At 37.5% G+C, this 27,847-nt stretch overlaps 1 protein-coding gene across 2 annotated transcripts; it reads right to left on the bottom strand.

Moving 5' to 3' along the window:
* Nucleotides 1–277: 277 nt before the first annotated feature.
* On the bottom strand, nucleotides 278–27,146 carry SNX6 (sorting nexin 6). 2 transcript variants are annotated; one of them, XM_080345726.1, is made up of 14 exons: nucleotides 27,111–27,146; nucleotides 26,906–26,953; nucleotides 21,212–21,316; nucleotides 20,281–20,391; nucleotides 18,641–18,762; nucleotides 16,544–16,667; nucleotides 15,478–15,573; nucleotides 14,597–14,702; nucleotides 12,075–12,150; nucleotides 10,742–10,781; nucleotides 9,491–9,577; nucleotides 8,440–8,607; nucleotides 7,318–7,394; nucleotides 278–927 (listed from the first exon to the last, which is right to left on the bottom strand). In XM_080345726.1, the coding sequence occupies exons 1-13, from the start codon at nucleotides 27,114–27,116 to the stop codon at nucleotides 7,344–7,346; spliced, it is 1,140 nt and encodes a 379-aa protein (XP_080201852.1). In that variant the 5' UTR covers nucleotides 27,117–27,146; the 3' UTR covers nucleotides 278–927; nucleotides 7,318–7,343. The 2 variants fall into 2 exon arrangements, with proteins under 2 accessions (XP_080201852.1, XP_080201851.1); XM_080345725.1 differs by having other exon boundaries at nucleotides 7,318–7,403; nucleotides 8,448–8,607.
* Nucleotides 27,147–27,847: the final 701 nt, after the last annotated feature.

Below are 27,847 nucleotides of genomic sequence, written 5' to 3'. Positions count from 1 at the left end.
AGCCACCAAGCTCAAAACAATTTAAGTATCCTGGCTAGGAAAGTCACAGACAAACGGACAGGCAAACGGATAAACCTGAGAATGCAAGTGAAAAGTTACCAGGTGAGTATTTGGTGTGAGACCAATCCAATACTTACTCAATGGTTTTACAGGATTAATAGAGAAAAAGCTAATTAATCTGTATTACTAGAAAATATCAAGCTTACAGATGATACAATGTCTGCGTAATTTTAGAAAAATCATCGATTTCATGGTTTATTTTACAATAATTGGATTAGTCTACAAGTTAAGGCAAACATACTAATGCATTTGCTTTTCTTTTTAAATCATAGTTATAAAGGTTACACAAAGTTCTCCAAAATTTCTAAGAAATGTTCACAATTGAAAAAAAGATTAAGTTTTTTGATATCAGTACACAGAAAAAAAAAACTAAGACAGTGTATACAATGCCATTATAGTAACAATATTCAAATATCTAATGGAAATATTTAGACCATTTGAACAATGTGCTTCAAATGGTGAACTGCAGAAATTACTTACAAAGGTAAATAAGATTGGCAGCCATATCATAGTATTCATAACATGAACATAATTATATTGGCTATTTTCACAAAAACAGAGCATTTGGTTTCTGAACAATGAAAGCATTTAATGATTAAATAAACATGAGTATGTCTGTATAAGAAATATGCTGTTGCTTCATATAGTCTGGAGCTACTTTCAGGTGTTTGTTTTAATTCTTCTGAAAGAAAGAGCTTGCTCATGTGCACTTTGTCAACTGTTTTTTCCAGGTAACTGTAAATGCCTGTTTAAAGTCATGAAAACAAAATCCAGAGGAGGGCAGCCCTTGGTAGAGGGAGGACGGAGCATAGTTTATGTGTCACCGTTTAACACTGCCAGGCAGCTCTGCAGCAGCTGTAAGTTACCCTGTAAAAATAAAGAAAAATATAACTGCATTTCCCCATTTTCTTTTGTGCTTGTGGCAAAAAGATGGTTTTTAAATAGCAGTGACACTACTCAAGGAGAACAGACAGGTAGAAATATTTATGTAAGTAACTTTTATCTTAAATAGTGTTTTAAATGTAGGAGCCTTGTGTCATGGAACTAAATGAAGCCAACGTGAGGTTCAAAAATAAGCATTTTGTATCCTTTCCACGTTGCTTCACAAGTTTCTTACTGAAGATCTAGTCTGGCCACAAAAACTATTCACTGCAGAGCACTGTCTTAGCAATGAAGTTCAGAGACACAAAGTTTTCATTTTTCATATAGAATTGCCATTACTCTGTCACTGAAATACTCCCAAAGCAGAAGTATTAATATATTATAACGAATAAAGAATTCATCAAGAAGCGTTAACTAATTCACAGCACTCAGTACCTCCTCGCCATAGGAGCCATTTCAGCTCCCAGCTCTGTTCAAGGCCAGGGATTGTTTGAAAGACAACAAACTGACTGACATGCTTACCCAGGCGATTTAGCCATCAATGCTGAGTTTAGCCATTACAGCCAGAGCTGCAGGAGATCATCTGAACATTAACTAAGCTTTATCTCTAAGGCCAACTTTGGCCCTTCTTTTTAAACACCTATGGGTCAGTTTTTAATCTTATTTTAAGACATATACCACCCAGTATTGACAGTATTCACATTGGTTTGTGCATTCATTTATGGTTAGATCACTTCAAACTACTGGTTATTCACTATGAAACAGTTGTACTAGATTTGATCCCAAATCTGAAATCTCTGTGCAAGAATCAAAGTTAGGTTGTTGACAGCGTTGAATAATTCCTATCAGGTTCAGATAAAATGCAAGATCAAAACAGTCTGAAGGCCCAGTTACCCTTCTAAACATTTTTTTGATCCAAAAATAAACCTGTAAAGAAAACTTCACACAAACAAAGCATGTAATTAAACAGTGTCAGTAGCCATGATTTGTATGTCCTTAATAAACAATCCACACAAGTACTAAATAATTTTAGTTCTTACATTTTCAGTTGAAAGCATTTCAAGTGACCTGTGGCAGACAGGCAGAAGGACACTCATCCCTCACCCCAAAAAGGTAAGAAATCATAATTCTATCCCCCATTAAGGTTCTTAAAATCCAGAGTAAGCAATTAACTAAATTGAAGGCTTCAAAGTAGAAGACTCCCAGTTGTGTCTACTGAATGCTTTTCAGTCTTCTCCACTGATTTCAGTTACAGCCTTAACAGCTTTTTGTCCTTTTATGCCTATAATGGCAGAGGACAGACACAAGCTATTTAAGAGGCTTGTAATTCTGCAATATGAACAAGTTCAATATATGTGAGATACATGGGGACTTAGTGGCCCATCTTTGCAGTGTACAAGATTCCTAAATCTAAGGTCTGTTATTGAACAGCTGATTTTTAGCTGTAATGAATGAAAAGGAACACTTCAGTCTGAAGTCATCACGCTTCAAATGGAATACTTCAGTCTGAAGCAAAATATAATTGTGGACTGCACACATGTTACTTATAACAAAAGTGTGACAGTGATCTTTTGGCCACCTCTTTACATGCCATCAGCAGCATGAAGTGTATTTGCAATTCAGAGGCCGCTGCATAGCACTCTAAAGAAAAGAAGGTGCCAAGATGTCCTTTACACATCAGTCATCTCCAGACTCAGCCAGCCAGTCTGCTGACATTTTCCAAATAGGCACATCATTTGTTTTCATTAGATCAAATTTACAAAGTTCACAAGAACAACCTTATTTAAATTATAATATCTGTAAGGACAGCAGAGGCCATGAGCCATTACTCTTTCTGGCTGCAACATCTGACATACCTGAATTATATCAGCATAGCTTGAGAAAGTCCTATGAATTCAGGTTCAGGAAAGTGTTTCTTACCAACTCAGACTCCTAAATTCTAGGTATTACAGTTACTGGCACAACCACTGTGACATAAACATCCTCTTCAGGAAAGAAAGAATTGCTGACAAAGCATTTAACCAAATCCCTTAGCACTGGATTTTGCTTTCTCCCTTCTTCTGTTAGTTCCAAACAGACATCTGTTGCTAGTAACGCAACAAATTCTTTTTCCACAAAAAAAACATAAAGGTAAGAGCATATACATTAAGATATTTGTGGAAAGAGATGTTTAGATTTTTTTATTTTCTATTTGAAGGAAGTGGCTATTTTACATTTCATATGTCAAAAGACTCTAAAAGTATAGCCAAGGCTATAAGTGCTTTAAATATATTATAACCTTAGCAGCTTCACCAACTGTCAAACCTCCCTTCTTGAACGTGAATTCCAACCTGGGAACACCTCAAAATCCAACTGTTCAAAATACTGAATAGGTTTAAATGCAGCTTTTGCACTACATGTCAAAACAATCAGGTCTTACATTAGCTACAGCTGTATGAAATAATTAATAAACATGACTAGCTAGCAAAAGAGAAGCTAAACACTACCTTGAGATACTCAGATGGAACAGCCATAGAAAAAGAAATATCAATATGTTTAGTATAGTTCAGAGATGAAGCAGAATCTAAAGCTGTAGTCTGGCAGCTGTTTTAAGTAAATCTAGGGTGTGTGCTGCTGCTCTGAAGTCAGCTCTCTTCTATTCCCAGACCCTCCCAGCAAAACTGCATTTTGACAAGGGATGTTGCGTAAACAAGACTGCAAGCAAAGCTTAGAGAAACCCAGAGCAACTTTTAGCTCCATCTTCCTACACAGCTGCACACATAATAGTGCCAATACAGGGAAAAGGAACAGAGTCATGCTTCATCATCCTTCCTGGCAGTAGTCTGCACTTGCATCAACTTAAAGCAATCTCAACCCACACTCTGATTTTTAGCTTTTTCAAAAGTCTTGAACTGCAACCAGGAAAGGGTGAGAGAATATTAGCAGATTAAAACAAGTATTTTATAAGGAAGTAGTATAAACGTCACCAGGCAGAGAGGGTGCACTTAGTATTTGTACATACAGTGTCCCTTATTTACTGAAAGCTTGATTTCTGTATCACCCCTCAGTCTTCAACAGCCACACAGCCAGAGGTGGGCTGAGGAAATGCCAGCTGTTTCTCAGAACCTGCTCTCCACGCTGTGGTCATTTTGACTTCTTCAGTGCAGCAATCTCTGTGGTTTGGAATTTGTGTTTTTCTTTCCACGCAGAGCAAGTGATTTTTAACAGTCATGCAGCCACCTTCACTGTGGCTGAATTCCTCCCAAAGACAAAGACGGCCTCTCTGCTGAGTTCCAGTACCCGTTGCTGCATCAAGATTTTACCTCCTTTCTTTCTGTGCCAGGCAACTCCAGAAGCCACATGGTTAGACTGATTCCGAGACAATGCATCTGCATGACCCCTCATTTGCAGGAAAAAACCCCAACCAAACAAAACCAAACCACTAAACATCACAACAATAAGACTTGTAGCAAAAGCCTGCTGCAGCAGCAGAATCTGTTGCTCCCAGCCCCCTCCCCTTAGTTAGCTGTTTTCGCTGGAAAGTGCACTTAGACCTGAATAACAGGTCATGTTGCAAACTTCGGGAATGCTGCACTCCCCATGCCATTGACAAGCCAAGCAATTCCCAGTCTGCTAAAACTTCGGGCTGCTAGAACTTCACCTGGCTCCAGTAGCTGCAAAAGCACAAAGACAAGGACTGCTGCAGCATCAGGCAAAGTATTTTGTCTGGAACCTTAAAGCAGGGGGCTTTTGATCAGACTTCATTAATTTATTGCCTACATGAAAAAATAGCTCTTTTTTTGCTTCTACAAGCCCTCTTTTGGCTCTTCTGCAAGAGGAATTAGGTGTCTACAAACAACCCAGCTTAGCCCAGCCAAAACCAGGGCTACTTACGCCTCCTTGAAATGGGAGCATTGTTCATGACTTGCATTGCAACAAGTACAAAAACATTCTCTCTGAGACAAGGAGAAACCTTCCTATTCCCCGAACACTGCTCTTCACATATCAGGGGACAATGCTATTTCAATAAAAACCCCAAGTCTTTTCACATCACCTTTCTTCCTTTTATGGAACTCAGAAAGTCTCCACCAAACAATTTCGTCCTTCAGTCCTCTGTACAGACAAATGAAAATCTATCCATAAGACTATACTCAAATAGGCTGGTTATAGCATTAATAAGAAAATTTTCCATTATATAAAATTGAAAAATATGATCTATTGCACTTGTAAATTCTGCAATAATCCAAATTAGAATCTGCAGAAATAAAAGCACAGTGAACTGATCCATCTGCAGTAGCTAATTTTGAATAAATACGAAAACACAAGCTTTGAAAAAAACAGAACTGTCAAATCTAGTGAGAAACAAAATATCCTTTCATTCAACAAGTCACAACATTTGTTAACATTTTAAGAACTGTCACTGTTACTCAAAATGTCCTTTTATATTGGAAAGCTTTAGATATTCAAAACTGTCTAGTGAATCTTAGAGTGCTCCATCATAAAGTAGGTGAAAAGGGTCAGCAAAAAAAAAAGTTCACCTTCAGAAACAGGACTACAGTTCAAAGCTTCTGTTAGAGCCTTATATACTCCTTGTTGGTAAATTTACTAAGACAAGGTAAGTCACAGACTGAGACAGACTATCTGAAGAACTGTGTCTTAAACACAAGCTGTGGTGACAAATGAAGAAGAGAAAAAAAATTCAAGCTCTTCCAGGTAAACTGAGAACACCAAGAAGCACATATCGAGTAAGTTGAAAGCTAAAGAAATGAAGTATTTTCTGCCTGCCTTCTGCAGTTATTAGCTGTCAAAATTCAAGAGAAAATTACTACAAGATTTTGACTTGCACAAAGAGTTAATACAAGCGATTCTCCAATGATACTTTAGAAGATAGAGACTTTTTTTTTAAACATTCCACTCCAAGGCATGTGCGGACTTCAGCAAGGGTGAGTTACAAGAGATGATGAAGAGTCAATGACTGAAGCAGGACAGAAGCATTGTGGATTCATTACCTTATTAAAGCACGATATGGCAAATCAATAAAAGCTGTTGCAAGCACGACTGTTAGGACTATTAATTTCACTAAAACCCATAACCACTACATTCATGACCAAATATGGGGATTTCTGTGAGACTCAGGGCTGGATACAGACAGCTGTTACACACAGAGAAGTAGGAAGGCTGAGTAGTGCACAGTTTTATGAGAAGATTTAAGACTTTCAGGAAAATATAGCTGAATTTCTGATATAGCACATTAAAGTAAACACTGTTCATCTGAAAAAGGAGCCAAGTATTCCAGACCTTACTGATTACTTTACCAGCTAACTTTACCAGCTAAATATACCGTCGAGGTGAACTTACACCAACAAAGATTGGAAAAAAAAAAAACACAAAAAACAAATGAACAAAAAAAAACCTTCCCCAAAACAACCCTTTTTATACCGCACTAGTTTTATGAACGATGGTTTTGGCAGGATGAAGAATGACACTGTCAACATTACTGAAAAGAGCGTAAAGAAGCAAGTTAACTCAGCAACACTATACACCTCTTAACTCATCCTTTCAAGACATATATTCTGAGTTAATTCAAAGCTTGGTAGTCAATGCACTTTCAGATTTGTGATGAAAATGAGAAATGCTGAAGAGTTGACTTAAAAGAAAGCCGCCTCCTGTTATAGCACTGTAAAAATAAAAGACTGTTGTACTCATCTGTGAAATCAGAACAGGTAACCTGATTTAAACAAAAATTTTACTTTTAGATGGATTAAAAGAATCAAATACATTGTGAAATTTAAGGACAGTACAGGCCCCCCTTATTTTTTTTCCTGCAAAACTGTTTTTTACTGAAAAAGCTATCTGCAACATTCCTCTTTTGTTAGCACTTTACAGTTTAAAGGCAAAAAGGTTCATAAATCATACTCAGAGTAACACTGATCTCTGACTTCAGACAGATCTGTGTGATCTCATGCTTTATAGTCAGCCTATCCTATACATCAAGCCCCCAGCATCTGGGTAACAGGAGAAACCACTTCCAACATCACAGTAAAAATGGAGAGATTAGTTTTTAAAAATACGTAGGTATTCAAACTCTGCAGCTATAAATATTAAACAGCTAGAGAAACACACAACTGAAGCCAAAATTTTCTTCAAGAAGATGAGTTTTCCAAAGGCACCTCAAGCACACCAGTCCCTCAGAGATACTTCATCTGTACTTTCCGCCCCCCCCTGGCCCCGGCTCTTTATTATTCAAGAAAGTTTACCTTTCTGGATGATGCTTACCTTCATATTCCCCTTTCTGAATGTGAAGTGCATATCACATAACAAATGTAGCCACTGGGGTTATTCAAGCATGTAATATTTAAAATCAGTTGAAATACAGGCCAAAAGGATCACAATTACCTTAGCATGCTTTAATTCCAGTTCTGCTAGTTCCACCAGATTTTTTCTGAATGCTGCAACTCTTCTTGTCTTAAAGTCTATCAGTTCTATAGAAAATAAAAATGGATTCATTATTGCTAGTGCCCTGAACTGTTAACAGATTCTCCTTCAGGATGGCAGAGGTAAAGAGTAAGAGAAGGCAAGAGGGAAAAACTCAAGTTTAATCTCAGCACATTCTGGACTCAAAGATACTGCTACACTGTTGGATGAGTTCAAACCAACACTGCAGTTCCTCATCTCCAGCTAACCTTTTGTGGACACAAAGCTCTTTGGAGAAAAGACTGCAATGTGGATGCTTTTAAACATTTCGTTCTCTTATTCCAAGTGCACTGTTCTTTCAAGGCTGATACGTGCAAGTCTGTAGGGAAGATACTAAGCTAAAAGCTAGCACAAAGAACAGAGGAAGCACGTATGCTTCATGCATGCAGCTTTGTGGCTAATAGGATCACTCATTCTCCACTGTCTCATTTATAGGAATCGTTAGCCAAATTTACAGGGTCAAACAATACTTAAATTACAAAAAACAGAAGAGCATGATATTTAAACCTTGAACAAATCTGCCCCAAACAATGAGTCAGATGACTACTAACAATAATCTTAGCTTAACAGAAGCAAGTAAGTTTCCAGGAAAAAGGCAACATGTAAATAAGGTTCCTTTTCTCTACAGCTACTGGTAACTCTGCAACTTCAATGAAGTCTCATTTCATGATCTCTCCCTTTTCTAATGTAGTATCATCTCTGCAACAGCCTGCTGCCTTCACAGAAGAACACATAAAACCAAAAGCAGAATTTCAACAATACTTTAAAAGACTAGGTTTGCCTTTACTTCTAGCAATTATCATTTTGTATTCTATGCATATAAAAAAAGCAGTTAACAAATAATTTGCACCTAGATTTTGCTCTGCCTAATGGAGCTATGAGGAATCCAAGGAAAATATCACTTTAACTTTCTAAAACAAGTAAATACTGATTAAAATATAATAGTTCTGCTTAGGAAACCGAACAAAAAAAAAAACTATTCTCATTAATAATATCCTAAAATCTGTTAATTTTCAATTACAGTTATGTAGGATCAAAGACCACCCAAATACCTTGTTTTGCTGATTCAGAAATTTTCTCAAATTTCTGACAGCATATTTGCTGAGTAGTTTCAGCTTGCAGCACATCTTTATTTTTTGCTCTTGCTTTATCCAGCGCCTTATTAGCATTTTCATAATCCACTAGTGACCTAGATCTTCTATATAGGAGATCCTATAAAAAAAGGCATAAAAGATGTATAGATGTCACAAGAATCTACCCAAGGATTTTAGTATATACCAAGTAATTTTAAAAAAAATCAGATTAATTTTAATCTGTCTTGCTGTATTTCAGTTCTCATCAAATTATCTGCATTCACTTCATCCTGCAAGTCACAGAAATGTCCATACTGGATCAGACATGCAATTTAATATTGTTTGGTCTGCATCTTGTCTAGCAACAGATGGCTTAGATGATACTCTAAAAAGCCTAAGAAGGAGCAACCATGGGAAATTTCACAGCTTCTTAGATTAGAAATGAGCTATATTTAGATTATGTATTTTAAATACTCACAGGGCCCAAGAAACAACAGTAGCATTTTTTGTGCAACATTTCTTGCTGTGATCATCTAACTACAGACATTTTCTGTCAAATGCTTCCTCATTCTGTCATGTTACTTAATCATCTTACAACAAAAATACTAATAACGACACTTTCTATAGGTACAGATTACCAAAACTGGCTTGTCTTTTTGCAGATAATTTGGAATATCCAGTTTTAATTAAAAAAAAGTAGAATTGCTTGCAGTCTACAACAGCAAACACATTACAAACACATGAACAATTCACCAACAACTCTTCCACCGTTTTTAATTATACTGCACAATTTGGCCTTGTTAAGTGGATCACACAGTTCCAGTCAGTCCCACAATCAGCAACTGCATTGTTACCCCTTACATACTACTGAGATCCATGCTTACAGTTGAGGGAGGAATTGCAGGCTACAAGTGGCAGCATTTTAACCCATCTACTGTGTATTTCTCAAGATCATTCTATATCTGTTTAAAAACAAACAAACAAACCAAACTATTTCACTGAACAAAAATCCCTCAATTCACCTTAGCAGCTTGCGATTCCCTTAGGTAATATTTCAGAAGATCAGAAAGTTTAAGATCTTCATCAGCAGATACCCGGGCCTCTATTTTCTGGAAAAATAGCAAGTAAAAGCATCAATTTAAAAACATCCAGACTTCGGGTATTCACTTGTATGATGTAAATACAACATGAAACATACAACAGTATAAGACAGATTGCCTTTTTCAAAAACCAAAATCATGCATTTGTGACAGAACACTTAAAGATGCATCACGAGAAACAGTATAGAACTTTGTATTAGAATGTAAGCAATAACATACTGTGCAAGCAACTTTCTATTTTAAACAATGCTTTCTTCCCATTTTCTATTATATGTATCACAGTCTAGAAAAACAGCAGAGAAACAAAAACTTATCTAGCATAAAGAGTTGCACAGGAAGTTTTGTGTTGTTTTTGAGATCAAAGGAAAACAAATTAAGGCACCTTTGCAGACGAGTTGTGTAACTGTGTGTATTAAATGGTCCAAAAGACCAATAAACTTCTTTGCTTGTATTTGAAACAGATATTTATGTGAATTTAGAAACATAGTCTGCAAGTGCACTTTTTGAATCTTAAAAAAAATTGATAAGGCAACATTTTAGGCCAAAGCAAGTAATTCTATTAACTTAATTTTCTTTAAAGTACGTATTTTAAGCAGATTTGACTGTCTGCATTTAGGAAATAGACACATTTCTCATTCAAAAGTTTTCCTGTTATATAGCACACATCTTCTGCTCTATCAAGCCAAAACAAGTAAAAAGATACAAGATACAAGATATAGTTATAAAGATACAAGATAGGAGCATCAGCAACAATATTTCTGAGTCAAATAATTGCAGAAACAGATCTTGGCTCCGGAAAAAAGCAGCATGAGTGCCATTTTTTTAATTAAGAATTACATTTCTTCATTTCTTTATTCCATAACAAGTTCTGTGATACTCAATAACAAGTATGGAAGGCCTGTAAGCATTTTAGAGGAACAGTAGCTTTACTAGTGTATTACACAGAAATGCCTACAACATTTAGTAGACTGAAGACTCCTAAATAGAAATCATTTTAAAAAAACAGATGACTGAAACCTTACATTTTTCCATTCCCTACCACACATTGATTAAATGCTTCATATATGAACAGCCATAAAGCACCCACATATTAATGTCTACTTGACACAAGATATCCTGCTGCTTCCAGGATGTACACAAATAATGTATCTAAAAAGGTTTCATAGTACATACCCTTGTTTTGTCAAATAACTCTGATACCTTCAGAAAAAACCTGCACAAAGGAAACAGCTTATATTACAACATTAACTTGAACAGTCTCATTACTTTCTAGGACTCAAAATACAATCTGTGTCCAGCAATAAAGACTGTACAGGCACTGCTTAGAATTGTAATTCAAAGAACTCAGATAACATAATAGTTTAAAACTGTAGCACTTCAAATATCTGGGAATTGTACAACTTAAGAAAAGGTAAGGGACAAACAAAGCATAACAGATGGATGTTTTTTATTAAAGAATAATTGCACAGATCCCTGGGGATTCTTTATACTTCTGTAAATTAAACCCCAACTACCACCACCCTGGTTAACAGTCCTACACTATTATAACGTATACTGCACTCAAGTTTGAATGCACTTTTCTTCACACAGCAAACACGACACGCCCTATGTGGAATCCAGGGAGGCTGAGCAACAATGTGACACAGCTTCCCAGCAGACAAGGGTTCAGTGCACCAGTAGGCTCAACTACAGTCGAATCATAGTATTTTGACAGAAAACAGATACAGTTCCTGACTGACTTCTAACAGCCTACATCGAATTTCAACACTGCAATTAAAGTTACCAATACGTAAGCTATCACCACATTTGGAAGTATATCACTGCAATTGAGGGTACATTAATAAGTTTAGTTTCATACTCATCTCCTACCTGTCGTCACACCAACTCTTCTTAAAGTGTACATGTTCACAAGCATCAACATCTTTAAGCTATTATAGTTAAATAAGTTTTACTTTCAGATACACCAAACTTCATATTCGAGTAAATCACTGAAAGATTAAAGGATAAACATCTGTACATAAAGACTCTCTTCTATGTTCAAAGTGTTAGGGATCTCTGTAGACTTCTTTCTTTTCCTAAAGGCAGTAAAATTGCCAGGACAGCAAAACTATTTTTCAAGATGTTGGTACAGGGAACACCCACAGAGGTCATTATACTCAGCCCAGGACTTGTTCACTTTGCACATGTCAAAGCATCTAGAACACTTTTAAAAAATTGGTGAAGGAGTTGTGTTTTATTCTCATTTTATGAAGACGACTTCATCTCATCTGTATAATCTTCTACACACTGAAGAAAACAGGATTTTTTTTTCCAGACAAATATTAAAGCAAAAGTATTAAAGCAGCCTGTTATATAAATGAAATAATAGAGATGAAAATCTCTTAACGTAATAAAACTACAATATAAACTCTCTTTTTCCCATAACAAAAGACCTACCAATCTCAGCAGGTCACCATAAAGACCACTACTTAGGAAATAAGCCCGTAAATTATTAATAATATCTTACTTGCATATATCTGTGGAGTCCTGCGTCCCTAATGCATATAATGAAGAACCAATTCTATTACAGTCATCCGCCACATCTAGAAAAACAAACAAGCACTGTTTTACTATTTTATTTCTCTTCTTTCTGAAAATTTTGAAGTTTCTCTCTTTCTTGGAGAGGTGTTTTTCTAAAAGGAACATGCTTTAACACAAAAGCAGAAATAAGATTTTAATCATGTCACTTATTATGAAGGGTACTTCGCACAATAAACATGGCGCTCTCACCAATTCATGAAGACAGTAATTTATCTAGGAATATTTAATACAATTAGCACCTGCTCAGTAAATGTATCGTGCAACGTTTTTAGGGGTTTTTTTGATGGGAGATGTACAAACTCAATGATTAAAGTCTGAATTAAAATCTGAATCTAAAGTCTAAACCTATTTGAAAAAAAAAAAAGTGTCTAACAATAACAAACAGTAAGTTTGTGTGCTTGAGGGCAGTAAATTGAATACAAACTCCAAACTACCAAAATACCGCACTATATGCACAACAAATTTTCTAGTGCATGCCTAATTTACAGGAAACCCTTACCTCATCAACAAGTGGTCACTGGTTGAAGTAGCATTAGTGTTAAAGCATTTTAAGCAATGAAAGTACAAGCAGGGTTTGTAAAGAAGGCTGCATAATTTGACTAATGAGGTATTTGTTATATAGTAATCATAAAATCTTTGCCCAGATTTTTTTTAAAGAGCTTTTAGTATAAACTCAATGGATGATGAAAACGCTAACAGATCCAAGCAATGAACAATACGCTTATTTTCAAAGTTCATATACCATTTAGCAGAATTATTTTATTTTATTAATAAATAACACAACTTTGTTTTAACAAATTGAGTGGGTCACCTTCCACCCAATTCATTAGTTCATAAATCCCAAGGGAATCTGTGCAGTTTGTTACAGTGAAGAAAGCTATTAGGAAGTCATTAACCTTCCCTCCTATTTCTCCCATTTAAATGCAAAAAATAGATTTTCTGCTGGAAATACGAAGCCAGTATCTTTGCACTCCCCACAGGCCTCCACTGATCACAAATTACCCGTGATCTACAGATTGCCCATTTCCAAAACAGGCTTCCCATTGCTCTACTCCTCTAGCCAGAATTTCAAAATAAGCCATTTGTCCCGACTCACAGTTTGATAAAAGTTGTCAGTAAACATCCCAAGTGATTTGAGTCTGAAAACCAGTGAAGCTTTGTCATGGGTTTGATCAGTCCCTTCCTATCAGATCCTCTCCAGCCTCATTTCTAACAACTTCCTTGGTTCTACAACCAATGTGAAAGGCTCTCTCACTACCTAAAGTTAGGCACCTGACTACTATGAATGAAGTGCAATTTTCATTTTAAGATAAGAAACAAAACACCATAAACCACTTCAGCTGGGAAATGAATGAAGACACAGGGTTACTTAGCACTTCATTAAGGCATAACTCTCTCCATCTCCTAGCATAGATATTAAAGCTGCAAAAGACTCGGTCTTCATAGAAGTGCAGGAGAAGCATCTCAAAAGCTCAGTAAATTCTTAGTTTAATGTCTCATTTAATATCCACTTTGGAGTCCTTAGCAACAGAGATTCATAAATGATTTGTGGCCTGGTTTTGTGTGAACTGTATTACTGTAGATAGCTAAGACAGAATCTGTGAACTGGGCACAAACTTCAAGAAAGTGAACAGAATCTAGTAGTTCGGTTTTGATTTATCTAGGCACAAAAACTTAAAATCAAGGGCAACAAAGGTCAACTTTTTTCTGAGCTTCTCAAAAACACTGTAATCCTAAACCAAACACAGTAGTCCTAAACCAAAGATTTTCTATTTTCTCAAAGAAATGCACAGCACTTGAGAAGACTATCTAGAGCTTCCAGAAATCACATCAGCTAGCACTTAGCTAAATCAATAGCTAAGTCGAAAATCTTGCCTCGGTAAGAAAAGGAGTCCTGCAAACCAAGCTACTGAATGTACACATTCCAGTCTCCATTCTAAAAGGCTGAAAAATCGAAAACTGACTTCTTGATCTAGAACTAATGGCCCAAATATAAGTTTGCTACTCAGCAAGGTAATGCAATAGTGTGCCAAGAAATTACACTCTGATGAACGTGAGCTCACCCAATCAAGAGCAACTTCATCACATATACTGCTATATACATATATGCTTCATAACAAATACTGCTATATTACCCACCTTTACACCTTAAGGACTAAGAATCAAACTTCAAAAAAATACTATTACATAAACTGTGTTTCTCTTCAAAGGGAAAGCATGAAGAATCAATATATCTTCAGTGTCATGTCAGGCTGTTTGTACTCCATCTGGTCTATTACAGAAAAGGCTAAACTTTGAAAGTCACAGTAAACTTCTTTAGCCTATACAAAGACCACACTTGGATAAATTAATTCACTTTTCACATGCAAAAGTAAAAACTACTGCTCCTCATGAACCACTTCTGTATGTTTTAACTAGAAGTATTTTCACTCTGGTAAAAGAACTCACTTTTATGTGATCTTGTCATTTTATCAGATTTGGCAGAGGCATCTTTGACGCGGTTGTGATATTCTACAAGGAATGTCCTTTCATGTTCAAAGAAGTCATCCACATCCTACAAAAACCAAGAACAATTGAAAAAAAAAAACCAGGATTTCACTCATTCTGTACAGAGCAGTTGCAGCATAAATTTGCATATCTTGCTGTTGTTGTGATACAAAATGCAATCCATTTTTATGGTCTAAAACACCATTTATGTACACAGATTTCTTCTTCACTTACTTTATCATGATCTGAAGTTTTATTAAGAATTTATTTAGAATTAAGAATTTGTAACAAGCATCTTAAACGTCTAGATAACTAAAGCTGAAGGAAATAATTTCACTACTAACTACCACTTTGGTGACAGAGAAACAGAATACATGTTCAGTGCTTAATAAAAGGACATCTACCTAGAAAAAGCAGAGGTGGGAAGAAAGACACTCAGTTGCACAGATGCTGTGGTCTCAGCAGAGATTATAATGAACTAGCTCTGGAATGCTCATCTTGATGACAGATTTCTTTCAAGTTGGTAAATGTGGGTAAACGTTAATATTTTCTGTATTACAATTTGAGATATTTGGTTTATATTAATTTTTAAAAACCCTCTAAAATAGCACAGATGCTCCATACCACAGAATACCCTATAACATGGGCTTTGAATAATGTCCTTATGAAAACTGCAGGTTATTTGGACTTCAAATTTTTCTTCCCATGCTCTGCATCTAATTCTTAAGTAAGATATCGCTACAAAAATTCCTTTTTTGTAGCTACATAAAATTCTGCTTCATTAAAAAATGGGACAACAATGTCAATACATTTTAGATCTTGGTATGTTAAGCAGTAATCACCTTTACTCCTGAAACGATGACACCATCTGCTGATTTAACCATATTTTTAAAGAAGTCTTCAAGTTTCTCTTTCTTATTTTTCCCACGAACACTCAACTGAAAAACAAATTCATTTGCCAAGTTAGTTAATTTTCTGGAGGCCATAAAAGCTTTAAAAAAAAAAAAATAGAACTACTGTCACGGTTTAGCTCCAGCTGGCAACTAGGATCACACAGCTGCTTGCTCACTCCTCTTCCCATCCCCAGTGGGATAGGGAAGAAACTTGGGGAAAAAAGGTAAAACTCATGGGTTGGGATAAAAACAGTTTAATGGAGCAGCAAAGGAGAATATAATGAACAACAATAATAAGAGAACATAAAAAGCGAGGGATGCACAGCGCAATCACTCACCATCTGGAAAACTGATGCCCAGCCTACCCCCAAGCAGTGATTCCCTCCCTCAGCCAGCACCTTCAGTTTATATACTAAGCATGACATCATATGGCTAGTTTGGGTCACCTGTCCTGGCTGTGTCCCCTCACAGTTTCCTGTGAAAATTAACTCTACCCTAGCCCAACCCTGGACAACTACACACCACAACCTGCTGCTACTAAACTAGTTTTTCTGCTCTCTGCTTAGTCTTATACCCTGCAACAGAATTTAAACCGCAGTTACAAATGCCAAAAATCAGTGTTTTGTCTTTGTTGCATCATCCTTTCCCACAAAAAAATAAAAAAACCACACACACACCCCAACACATCACAACAACAAAAAATAAGTCAGAATGGACAAGTGTAACATCATATGAAATCACCACCAAAAGCTAATCTTTTTAATCCAAAACATACTGGACTCCCATTATTTTGATGCTAAGGCTAGAGCACTTGGTGCATTTGCTTCCCCAGGTAGCAGGAAAATTAACTCCTACAGACTAAATTAATTTCTAACTTTCACAATACAAATATGTCTGGTATGAAAGAACTGATGAAATTTGCTCCAGGAGGTAAAGCCCTCTTAATCAATTTTCCATCCTACCATAAAAGTACATCTTGATTTCTCTTGCCAGCAGTTCAGTTTTCAATACTCACATCCTGATTATATTCCAAGAATACATGGAAATTTAAATCCTTTCTCAAAATAGGATGTGCTGCCACGCGACACAAAAACACTTCATGCATTGCAACTGTCTTCTTAAATATTGCCAAATATTCACTGAAAACAAGAAACAAGACAAGACGTAAGAATTTTACATGAAGCAACTAAGTTTGAGATAAGCCTAATGAGCAGCTTTAAGAAATCCTCAGTAAGGATACAAAATTATAAGCTGATATAGCAGAGGTTATCACTCCAAAATTTGATAAATACAGAAAAAAATAGCACAATGTTAATACTAGGGGAAAATTTGAAGCCCTAACATATCAGAGAGTGACTTTCAATGAAGACTCAACAAATACATTCTGATTTTTAAGGCTAGCTAACACGGACTGGTTTGCTGAAAGTGTAACCTCATTTAATTGCCCTTTCCCCAGCTCCACAAAAACCAAGAAACTGTGATACAGACTACAGTCACTAGGCACTACGTAGCTGATGTACAATTTCCTTCCTCCCCATCTCCATCCCCTTGCCTGTTTGCACCCTCCATACTTATTTAAATCTTCATGTAGTTTTGTTAGCTGTTTAGAGAGCAGTCTTTTATTCCATGTTAAAGCAGCTAGCCTTTTGGGGCTGAAGCTTATGTGGATGTCTTGCTTCATAGTGGTTCTAAAAGTGAAATTAAGTGCTGTATTTGGTAGGTACAACCCAAAAAATCACATTTAACCATGACAATCTTGTAGTTGCCCAGTTCAGCCAACGCAATTTCAAACGAATTACTCTTCTGTGATTTAATTAAGAAGACGACATTCTTATCAATGTAAGTTTGCTAGAATTAATTTTGTTTTGCATATTCAATGAATGAGACGTAACTTGTCTAGAAATGAGGAAGGGGCTCTTTTCACCATTCTGAGGTGAAATGGTGAAATGATAATCAACACTTTTGCTTCCACTATGTGCAAGGAGGTTAAGTTTTACATACCAGCAAACCAGCAGGGCCAGTGTTGGGAGATGTTTGATCTCAGTGAGAGTAGTAGTCATTCAGTGAAGACAAAAAAGGAGGATGCAGAGGATGGAGGTGGCAGTAGAAGAAACCCAAAGTTTTCTGTGTTATCCAACCCCTAACCAGACCACAAGAGAATCATGATCAGGGCCGCTGGAAAACCACAGATTCTTTAAAATCTAGTGTTTTGCTAATTTCCAGTTTTCTGCATATGAAGTGTATATCTACTCTGCTATAAATTATATTGTACGTAAAACTAATACAGAGCTTTTTAAGACGTTTGCTCACAGCAGCTGGAGTTCGAAGAGAAAGCCGCAGTTCTAAAGAGTTCTATGTACTTTTCTTGCCAATTCTGAGCTCTTGATAGAAGCAGTCTAGAAGCAGCGTAAATATACACTTGAAAACTGAAACCAATGACAGGAAAAAGATCAAAGAAGTGAATGCATGATAAGGGAAGTGGATGAAGCAAGGAGAAACTTCACCGTGTAACTCAATATGGAACAAAAAGCCTAGAGCAGATATTTCAATACACATTAAATTCACAGTAAGCGAAAATACTATTTTCAGGAAGTATATTCTCCTTGTGCAAAAAGAAGGGAGTGTCCAAAAAGTATTTTCTAGTAATCTCCATGTTTCTCAGGAAACAGAAAGTTGTCATCTATGTTTACAGTACCAACCACATGCAAAAATCCCTAGTTCCATCACTACAGGTATAAACCTTAAAAGTCTCATTACGCTTATAAAATGTTGAACACCAAAACTAAAAAAGAGGCTGGCTCCTCCCTTTGCAGGTGTTCTGTGAAGAAAAGGATCTAACTAGTTTCTTCCTTATAAAACAAGCTTATAGAACAAGCTGATTTTTTTTCCTGTTTCAGATCTTCCACAAAATTATTTCTACAATTTTCCTAATGGCTCTGATCATGATCACTAAGATAACCCTGGTTATGCAGCAACTGGATTCTCAAGCCTGTATCTCACAGAGAACCATTACAGTGAAATCACAAACATGGGACAGCAAACAGCAGCAAAAGTTGAGAGATATTAAAATTAAAAAAATAAAAAATAAAAAGCAGTAATCATGTCTACATACGCCTCCAGTTCTTGTTTCATCTTGGTGAATTCTTCTTTAGTCATCGATCCTTCCCCTTCTCCAAGTTTTTGCAATTTCTCCCTTGAGGCATCAAAGTCAGGCCTGGGTGGTGCTGGTGGAATCTGGAATCGGATCAAGTTTTTTTTAATTGTTCATCTTTTCAGTCAGACAACATCCATTCTGTATAGAACTGTAGACTGCCTGCAGCTTTTTCATATGTCTCTCTCTTTCATTATTCATTACAACATTTATGGATACAGCTCTCATTCATGAGTTAGACATGCTGCATTACTACACCAATTTTGGCCAAGCGCCCTTGAAGATTACTAAAGTATTAACTAATTAGCCAAATAATACCTAGCTTTCCCGTTACAATGAATTAAAACTTCATGTCATTACTTTATTATTAGTTTTGATTTAGCTTATTTGGTAAGGATTATTTCTTGTTTAAAGAAAAAAAAAAAAAGAATTCCACAATTGTTATCACACCATCCATTTATAACTTCCAAAAACGTCAAACAAAAAAACACCATTCCATATTGCTTGCAGGCACTGGCTCTTTCTTGCAGCACTGTTGAAATAACAGAGCACACAGCAAACAAGTCTCTAGGTTAATCTTGTGATACAGTATACTAATATTGAAACTGAAAACACCGCAGTCAAACTAATCCTGAATTGCTCAATAAAGGGACACAGATCAAAGATAACCTATGCTTAAATTTTAGTTCACTGATACTTGCCCCTTACATTAATGCATTACAAAAAAAGGAAAATTTGGCATCTATGCTGCCAACTGTCTGAAACTAGTAATTACTACACTGAAGGTCTAGTCACTTCAGACAGCTTTTCTGACAAAAAAAAAAGACTAGCTCAAGAATGCTATGACACATCACAAATTACATCAATCAGAACGTACCCATTAATCAATTAGAAATATATGTTTACCTTCTGAACCAGCCCCCCTTACCAGCCTCACCACAACATGAATAGCTAACTTTCACATGAAGACAACAAATATTCCTATTTATAACTGAAGTATGAACAGTAACACTCATTTTTAATAGGCAGTATCATAACATGACTATCTGGGGACTTCTATTCCCCGGTGGCCTGAAATAAACTTCAAAACCTAAGTTGCTAAGTTTTGTATTAAGGTTCTCTGTAGTTCTACATGGTATTTGCATTTTGTTGAGGTTTTTTGTTGTTGTTTTGGAGTTCGTTTGTTTGTAGTTTTTTGGGTTTTTTTTTTGTTTCTCATCCACCTGATCTATGGTAAAATGATTCTGATCTTCATAATGAAAACTGGAAAAGTCTAATTACTACAGCTCAGCCACTTCACTCTGACATTCCAGCTAAAACAAAGGCAACATGAAACTTGTAACTAAGTTAAACATCAGCTTGCAAAAACAATACCACCAAGTTATACAGTTCACCTGTCTCCCATGCTTTTAACAACACGGACTAAGAATACACTTGGATACAAATTAAACTACTCACTCCTTACGAGTGAAAGGCAAGAAAGTATGATTTTAGGAAGAATGAACATTTGCTGTTTCCACTGTGTTTAAAAGCAGTCACAAGTATTTCAATGCATTCCACAGAAAACAGTGCACATAAACCAAAAGAACTGTAATACTTACTATATAGCCAGCATAGTCCTCATTCTCCACAAAAGAATCATGAAGCCAAATAAACTCCTCATGTTGCCGAACAACAGAAAATTCATTTTGTTTGAAATTTGGTAAAGAGCTCTAGGAGATGAAAAGGAGGAAGAATTGTGGGGGGGAAAAAACAAAACAAAAAAAACCCACATTACTATACAAAAATACATTGAAGGAACAACAAAAATATCCCTGTAAAAATAATCCAATCATCCAAGTAAGGATTTGACCAAAAAAAGTTCATACAGCAATAATTACCCCATCTTAATTAGTGCAGCAATCAATTGGAATGGGTTGCCCAAAGAGGTTGTGGAGTCTCCGTCCCTGGAGACATCCCAAACCCAAGCAGACAAGTCCTGAGCAATGTGTTCTGGTTCACCCTGATTTAATGGTGAGAATTAGGGAGGAGACAGGACTAAATGATCTCCAGAAATTTTATTCAGCCTCAACTATTGTGTGACTCTGTGATCACTAAACATTCAAATGAAAAAAAAAAAAAAAAAAAAGAAAGCCATAAACAAGCTGTAACTAAAAATAATTTTTGAATTCCATAATGAACTATATTTTTAGAATGTGAAACCATGGCTAATAAAATAAAAAAAAATATACTGAAGAACATTGAGGTATATTAAAGATTCTACCCGCAAATAGGCCAATTAATAAGCATGGGAATGGCATGACAACACATCAGTACAAGATACTGAACATCAATTTTTTTCTAAACAGTTTTTAAACTCTTAACTTTTAGCTATCTTTTCTTAAGCACTGCAGCTACAGTCTCTTAAACATGAGATAATGTTACTTTCTCATTTCCTTGAATTGTGTTACAATTGTTTCAATAAACAGTTTAAACAAACTTTCTTTTCTGTATAATTAAGACTATGTTCAGTGTACAAACCCAGGCTTTTACCTTTGTATGGACAGTGAATTTCACTTTGTCCCTCTCACTGAGTGCATCTGAGATATCCACTTGCAGAGCAGCATCAGTCTGAAGATCTACATTTATTGCTCTAAGCTAAACAAAGAAAAATCTATTTAGCTTAAACTTACAAAAAAGGTTAATTACATTTCCCTTATTCTTCATTTGAGAAGAACCCTGATCCTGCAAAGCTGAACATCCTTAAAAGACTGAAGACAGATTACAAAAAACCTCAACATTAGAAGATTATTTCCAGTGGAAAAAGAAATTCCAGTAGTGCTCCTTATGTTACATATGACCATACAAACAATGTCCTTTACCATACTCCTTGTTAAAGCACTATTTTTATTTCTGTACATTGTTAACTTGCTAGCAATTAAGGTGGTCAAGACAAAGTACATTTATAGACAGCAACAAGTTCAGTAGGTTTTTCTCTTCACTTTTCATTTCCCTCTCTCCCCCGAATCAATAACCTCCTGTAAGTAAATGTACTTGTAAAGGTAATTATAAAGGTAACAACAGTGGGAAAGGTACTGTTAAGGAGAGAAGTGGTCCTATCTTCCAAGGAAGCAAGAGCTATTAAAGACCTTGTTTACTCATGTTGTCTTACACTATTCTTTTCTTTAACATTTTCCATTATATACTGAAAAAGCGTAAAAAAAAATAATATCCTGCACTTCACAGAGCTAAGTCTCCCTGGAGATATTTTTCTGAACAAAAAAAAAAAAACCAACAACAAAACAACAAAACAAAAAAAAACCCCACAAATAAACAAATAAAAAAACCCCACAGCACACACACACACAAAAAACACCTAAGATTTCAATCTTTTCAAAATCAGCATGAGAAATGGCAAAAGTGTAAGGAATATGCATATTTTTTTCAACAAGATATGAAACCTGAACTCACAAAATAATTCCAAAGTCACATCAAAAAGAAGATAAGACAATGATCAAGTACAGAGAAACTGCAGGATTATCTGAGCACCACAATGTTTGGCAGTAACTGGTCCAAAGGCTTCAACAGTACTCGGTGAAACTATAACCTCATCCAGACCTCAACTGGAAATTCAAGTCCCTTGCACCCTTGTAGTTCCAGAGCAATTTGTCCCATGACAATTTCATCATCATGATCAACAGATACTTGGAATATTTTTACAAGTACTAAGGCTAACTCTGAAATTTTCTGCAATCTCTGTCAAAAAAATGTTTCATGAGGCTAACTTTTTACTGAGACAGTGTTTTCTTTGATAATGCTTTTTTTCCTCAAAATATCACATTTGACGGTACAAAAATGCTTTGCCATACAAAGATACAGACTTTCTCCCCACAAAATTTCTCATTACTCCATTTTGAAGTCTGTACTCAAGTACAGGAAGGCTTTAAGTATCAGCAACACAGTACAAAGGTTACACATCAGCAGATTTTGAAGGTAACACTACAAGGCACTGGAACAGCACTAGCAGAGAAGCATCAACTGCCATGTCTTTTTTCCACCAGTTATCTTAATCCTTATCTTAAATCATAGTGGTCAGCTCCCATTCCAGTGTTCTTGTTAACCTCAATGCACAGACAACTCTGTTCCTTATGTAGCAGCAACCAAACTAACATATCCTAGAATTAGTGTATTAAACTAAACCAAAATCATAGTCTAGCATATTCTGCTAGGCTAGCAAAATATAACAGTTCAATAGCTATCACACAAATAGCTTTTCCTTACAGCAAAGTTGGAAATCATTAAAACCACCGCACAGTAACATATTCACACACATGACTCAGGCAGCGCCTTTTGTTCTGTTTTCCCAAGGTTTAGGGGGTCACAGCCTCACACAAAGGCATATTATCATGCAACGGCCCACTGCAGATCACTTCTCAGGGGCAGAATCTCCTAGCTCCTACTGAGTTTCCAATGTGCTTAACATCTAATTTAGGAAAGAAAAATATAACCTGACATACCAATGTCTGCCTTATGTCATGACACCAAATTTTTCAGCTTGTAAAAAAGTTTTTAGTGGTTACACTGTCTGGGGTACTGCTTTTCTCCAGTCTCCCAGAACACATTAACAAACAGAGCAATCTCAGCAAATAATCGGGATTACCCAAATAGTATTTTTATAGTCTTTCACAGGTCACCAAAATTTCTACTAAAATGCTCTTTTTCCCCTCCCTTTTTTAAAAAAATAAAAGTGGTACAATACAAAATTCTAAAATTCAGTATAACAGCTATTCAGGTTTGTCACTAGTATGTACATGGTCTAGCGCAGCACACCCTGGCCATGTGCACTATTCACAACTTTAGAAACAAAATTATTATCTGTGGTGAGAAAATAAAGAGCTACCTAAACATGACAACTTCACTCTTGACATACAACTGTAAAAGACTATTTGTTTGATTTAATCTCAGTTAAATTTGTAACATTTTAATCATATGTTCAATTATGCTATGTAATCTGACTGCCAATCAGGAACATTTTCATCTGCAATAGTAACAAAGTCTTTACAAAAGGTGCCAAAGTCAATCATAAAGTTGAAGGACTTTAAATGTATTCATGTGATGCAGTGGTTCACGTTGCATTACTAGCAATTAAATTCACAAACAACTTCATCACATAACTTAAGCAATCTCTTCATCACTACTTCCAAAAGAAAACTGCCACCAGTGGATGGTTTGCTAGTCAGGAAGATAGTAGAAAATGAGAAAATAAAATGCTACAAAATCTGATTTGGTTGAAAAGTGAAACAAAAGTACCTTAAATTTTGGAAAAATGGAGGCAGGATATGATGTCTTTGTATCTCGCCCAACTCTCTTTCCCCCCACTCCACTCTGATAGATACAACATAACACAATTTTATGCTTCGATACATGCTCTACACGCATTCTGAACAACATGCAAAACAAAAGCTAACTTAATTTGGCAGCTTTACAGATTCCCATGCTATATCAAAAAGCTCCATGTTTCATTCAAAGGATCTAGAAAATACCGGAAACCAAAACCAGGACTAAAGTTATGTTACAGTACTAAAAGAGAACACAATGCAAAAAGAAAGGATTTAGCACCTAAGCTTTTGCTTAAGGATCAATTATACTTCAAATGATAATGGAAGGAAGCTGGTAGAGACAGGAAAAAAAAACCTAAACTTTACATTCCTGGGTAACATCATACATTAACAACAGTAACTTCTACACTCTAAGTTCTTTCAAACATGGCAGAGAAAAAGGACCCTTTCTTCAGCAGTTCTTTGCAGGCAGGAAAATACACATAGCAAGGGAAACAAATAATACTTTTACAACAAAAGATTACGAAGTGTCATGACAGCATTAAGCTTCAAGCAGACCTTTCCTATTATAAAGGGTAGCTCAGTTCCTCTAAATGAGTAGACAAGAGCATTAGCCAAGTCAGCTAAAGTTTATATAGACACAAAATACATGAGACAGTACTAGTAGAGCAACACTACACCACCTTTCAAAGCATGTATTGTTTACGTTAGAGAGATCACAAAAAACCTCAACAGGAACTGAGTTACTCCAAGCGAACTCAGTAGTATCTTCCTAAGTGAGATTTAGAAAAGCAATTCCAGCAAGTTCATTTTATGCAGACCATTTACAATAAATTCCTTCTACCGACCGCCCACTGCTACTTCCTCAACAATGATTCTCAGTGCTCTGGTTTACAATTATCTGGAAGAAGGCTCTGTATGGTATAACACAATTGTTTGAGAATTGTTGTTCCATGTGGCACCTGCATAATTTCCATCACCCCAAGTTAACACAACTGTACCTGACCAACATGATTCCAAAGAGCTAAAAGTACAATTGTCATAGCAATATCTGAATATCTAGAAGTTGCGATCCATGCTTTCAAATAAAGGTTTGAACTACTCACTTTTTAATTGCAAACAGAAAAAGATGACAAATCAGAAAAGGGAAACTTTTTAAGGAAACCTGTTCATTTTTACTACTGCTGCTAAGAAAAAAAAAAGTTACAGATTTGAAGACTAAAGCACAGCAAATCCATTCATGAGCAGACTGCCAGTATTGCTTTTCTTTAGATTTTCTGTATCACAATCAAAATCATGCAGATAACAACCTGTGTTGTAATGCCAGGGATTTACAAAGCAGTGAAAAAAAAAACCAAAACCCAGAATGATTGAAAATAAGAAACTTGGAAAAAATCAAGGAAAGGAGAAGGACACTGTTCTGATTTAATTCCTCAGTTCTGGACGAAGAGGAGGGAGGGAAAGGAAAGAAAAAAAAAAAGACTGCACTTGGCCAACTGAGATGATGTAAGTTGTCCAACAGTACAAACAAGAACACCAAGAGATTTCTTAAGGCTTTCTAATTACCTCGTGAACTCTGACTACCTGTAGCCTTAGAGAGAAAATTAATAACCAAACAAACAAACGCATTTCACACACAATCAGATCTGCATTTGTGATGTTCCACCTGCACCTTCAGATAAAGACAACGTAACTGGGCACTTCAATGTCTGTTCCTGAATACCAGGGTCAACCTACATAACATACAACTCCATAACTAACAAACTGTTCAGACTTTGTTCTGAAGACACTCAGAGGACAATTTCCACCTTCATCCTTTCTTATCCAGTATTCTTACTAAAGTAGCTGTATAATTGGAGGCAAAAGCTCTACAGTGGCCAGAATTGGCCTATACAGCACTAGAATTTCTTTTTTAAATTTCTGGTCATAAACTGGAACGTAAAATGCACTGAATTTCTACCACATCACTTAGTACTTAACATTATATTTGGCATTTGAGCATGGCATGCATGATGAAAGGGCATACCTACACAGGTTTTTCAGATTTTGTATTTTTAGTACCATACTTAATGAAGCCACCTTAATTAAAACAGCAATAGCCAAGCCAACCTAAGCAACCCCGAAGCTGCTCTCCTACCTTGCTCAGAGTCAGTCTTTCTCAAGACATTAACAGATAAGGGTAATCAGTCTGAATAATTTACACTAGATTAGCAGATTTGTTGCCTAAGTGAGGCAGGCAAGCTAAAGACAGACAGATGCAGCAGTTAGAAGAGAAACGAAGGCCAGAAAACAGCAGGGCAGAGAAAAAGGTTTTCTCGGTGAGAAACATAATCGTGGCATCCTGCTCCAACAATAGAACTTATTTTCAATAGTTTATTATGCAGCGTGTGCCTGCAATGTAAACGTCCCATTGTTATCTATGGGAGAACCTCCGGGGCCTAGGGAGAGAAGAGAGGGCAGGAGCGTTCCACCCACGATTAAAGATGGATCCCGGTGCTCTCCACAGGGCTGGTCAACCTGCTCAGGACCACGGCGCGGCCCGGCTGTGTGCGGGGGAGGGGAGCACGGGAAGGACACGGAGAGAGAACACGGATCTCTAACAACACACACAACCCCCCGCTCACGCTATTCCCACAGAAGCATGAAAAAATTGCCCTTCCAAAACTTGGGTGACAGAACAATGAAAAATTCCAGGCAAAAAACCCCCCACACACAGCCGCTAATTTCAGAGAGAGGCTGCGCTACTTCCACATGAACAAACGCCCCGGACCCCGCGGCCCTCACGGAGCCCTGGCCGCGCCTCCGGCCAGGCAGCAGCCGGGAGACCCCCGGGGAGGGAGCCAACCCCTCCCTCCTCTCCTCAGCCCCTCAGGCGCCGGGGTCCCTAACGCCTCCCCGCGGCACTTACCCCTCGGTCCTCCTCCGAGAGGAAATCTGGGCCGTCGTCCGAGCCTTCCTGCTGGGGGCGAAGAGGCGGAGGCGGAGCGGCCCGGGGGGGACGCGGCGGGGCACGGCCGGCAGTAGGAAGGGTGAGGGGAGACAAAGCGCACAGGTTAGCGACCCGGCCGCACACGCCCGCCCCGCCCCGGCCCCGCGGCCGCCCCGACACCCACCATCATGGCTGCTCGCAGCGCTCCGCGCCCGCCGGCCCGCCCGGAGCCCAGCGGCGAGGCGGAGCTGCGGCGCGCGGGGGCGGGGCGGGGCGGGGCGCGCGGCGGCGAGCGGCACCTCTCGCGAGGGAGCGCCGGGCGTGGGGCGCGCGCCTAACCCGCCCCTCCCCCGCCCACGCGCGCTCGGCGGCCGTTGAGGGTGGGGGGGTGCGAGGCAGAAGCGAGAGTGGGTGGGTGTGTGCGTACGGAACTCGACATGCTTGGCGCGCTGAGAGCAACCCTGCAAAACCTCCGAAAATGTGTGTGGCGGCGGAACTCTGCTGCCGGCCCTGACCTTCGTTCAGAACCCAGCGTTCTGGTGGTTGTCCTGCTCGTCTTCCCGTCACCCCTGTGAGGGACGGGCTTCGCAGCACCAGCACGTTACCACATGCATGTTTACAAGCGTATGTGTGAGAGTATGCAACTATACAGTGCTAGAAATTAGGTGATTCATAATACGCCTTTGATTTATGGGCAGTTACGTGGCTAAGATTGATGACTGCCTTTCATTCAGGCTAAGAAATGGAGCTGTTAAATGCCCCATTGTCTAATGACAGTGGAAAACATCAGCATCCGCAGACTAAACAGAATATAAGCGTGGAGGGTAGGGAGTCCATGCCTGAGGCTGCATTTTTCTGTGAATCAGAGCTAGAACAGCCAAGAAACGGCCTCAGGGTGGGGTTTTCTGATCAGCATAAATC

Source organism: Nesoenas mayeri (assembly GCF_963082525.1).
Source record: "Nesoenas mayeri genome assembly, chromosome: 5".
Taxonomy (NCBI): domain Eukaryota; kingdom Metazoa; phylum Chordata; class Aves; order Columbiformes; family Columbidae; genus Nesoenas; species Nesoenas mayeri.
Note: the sequence above shows the minus strand (reverse complement) of the source record. Positions and strands in the feature narration are given on the sequence as shown.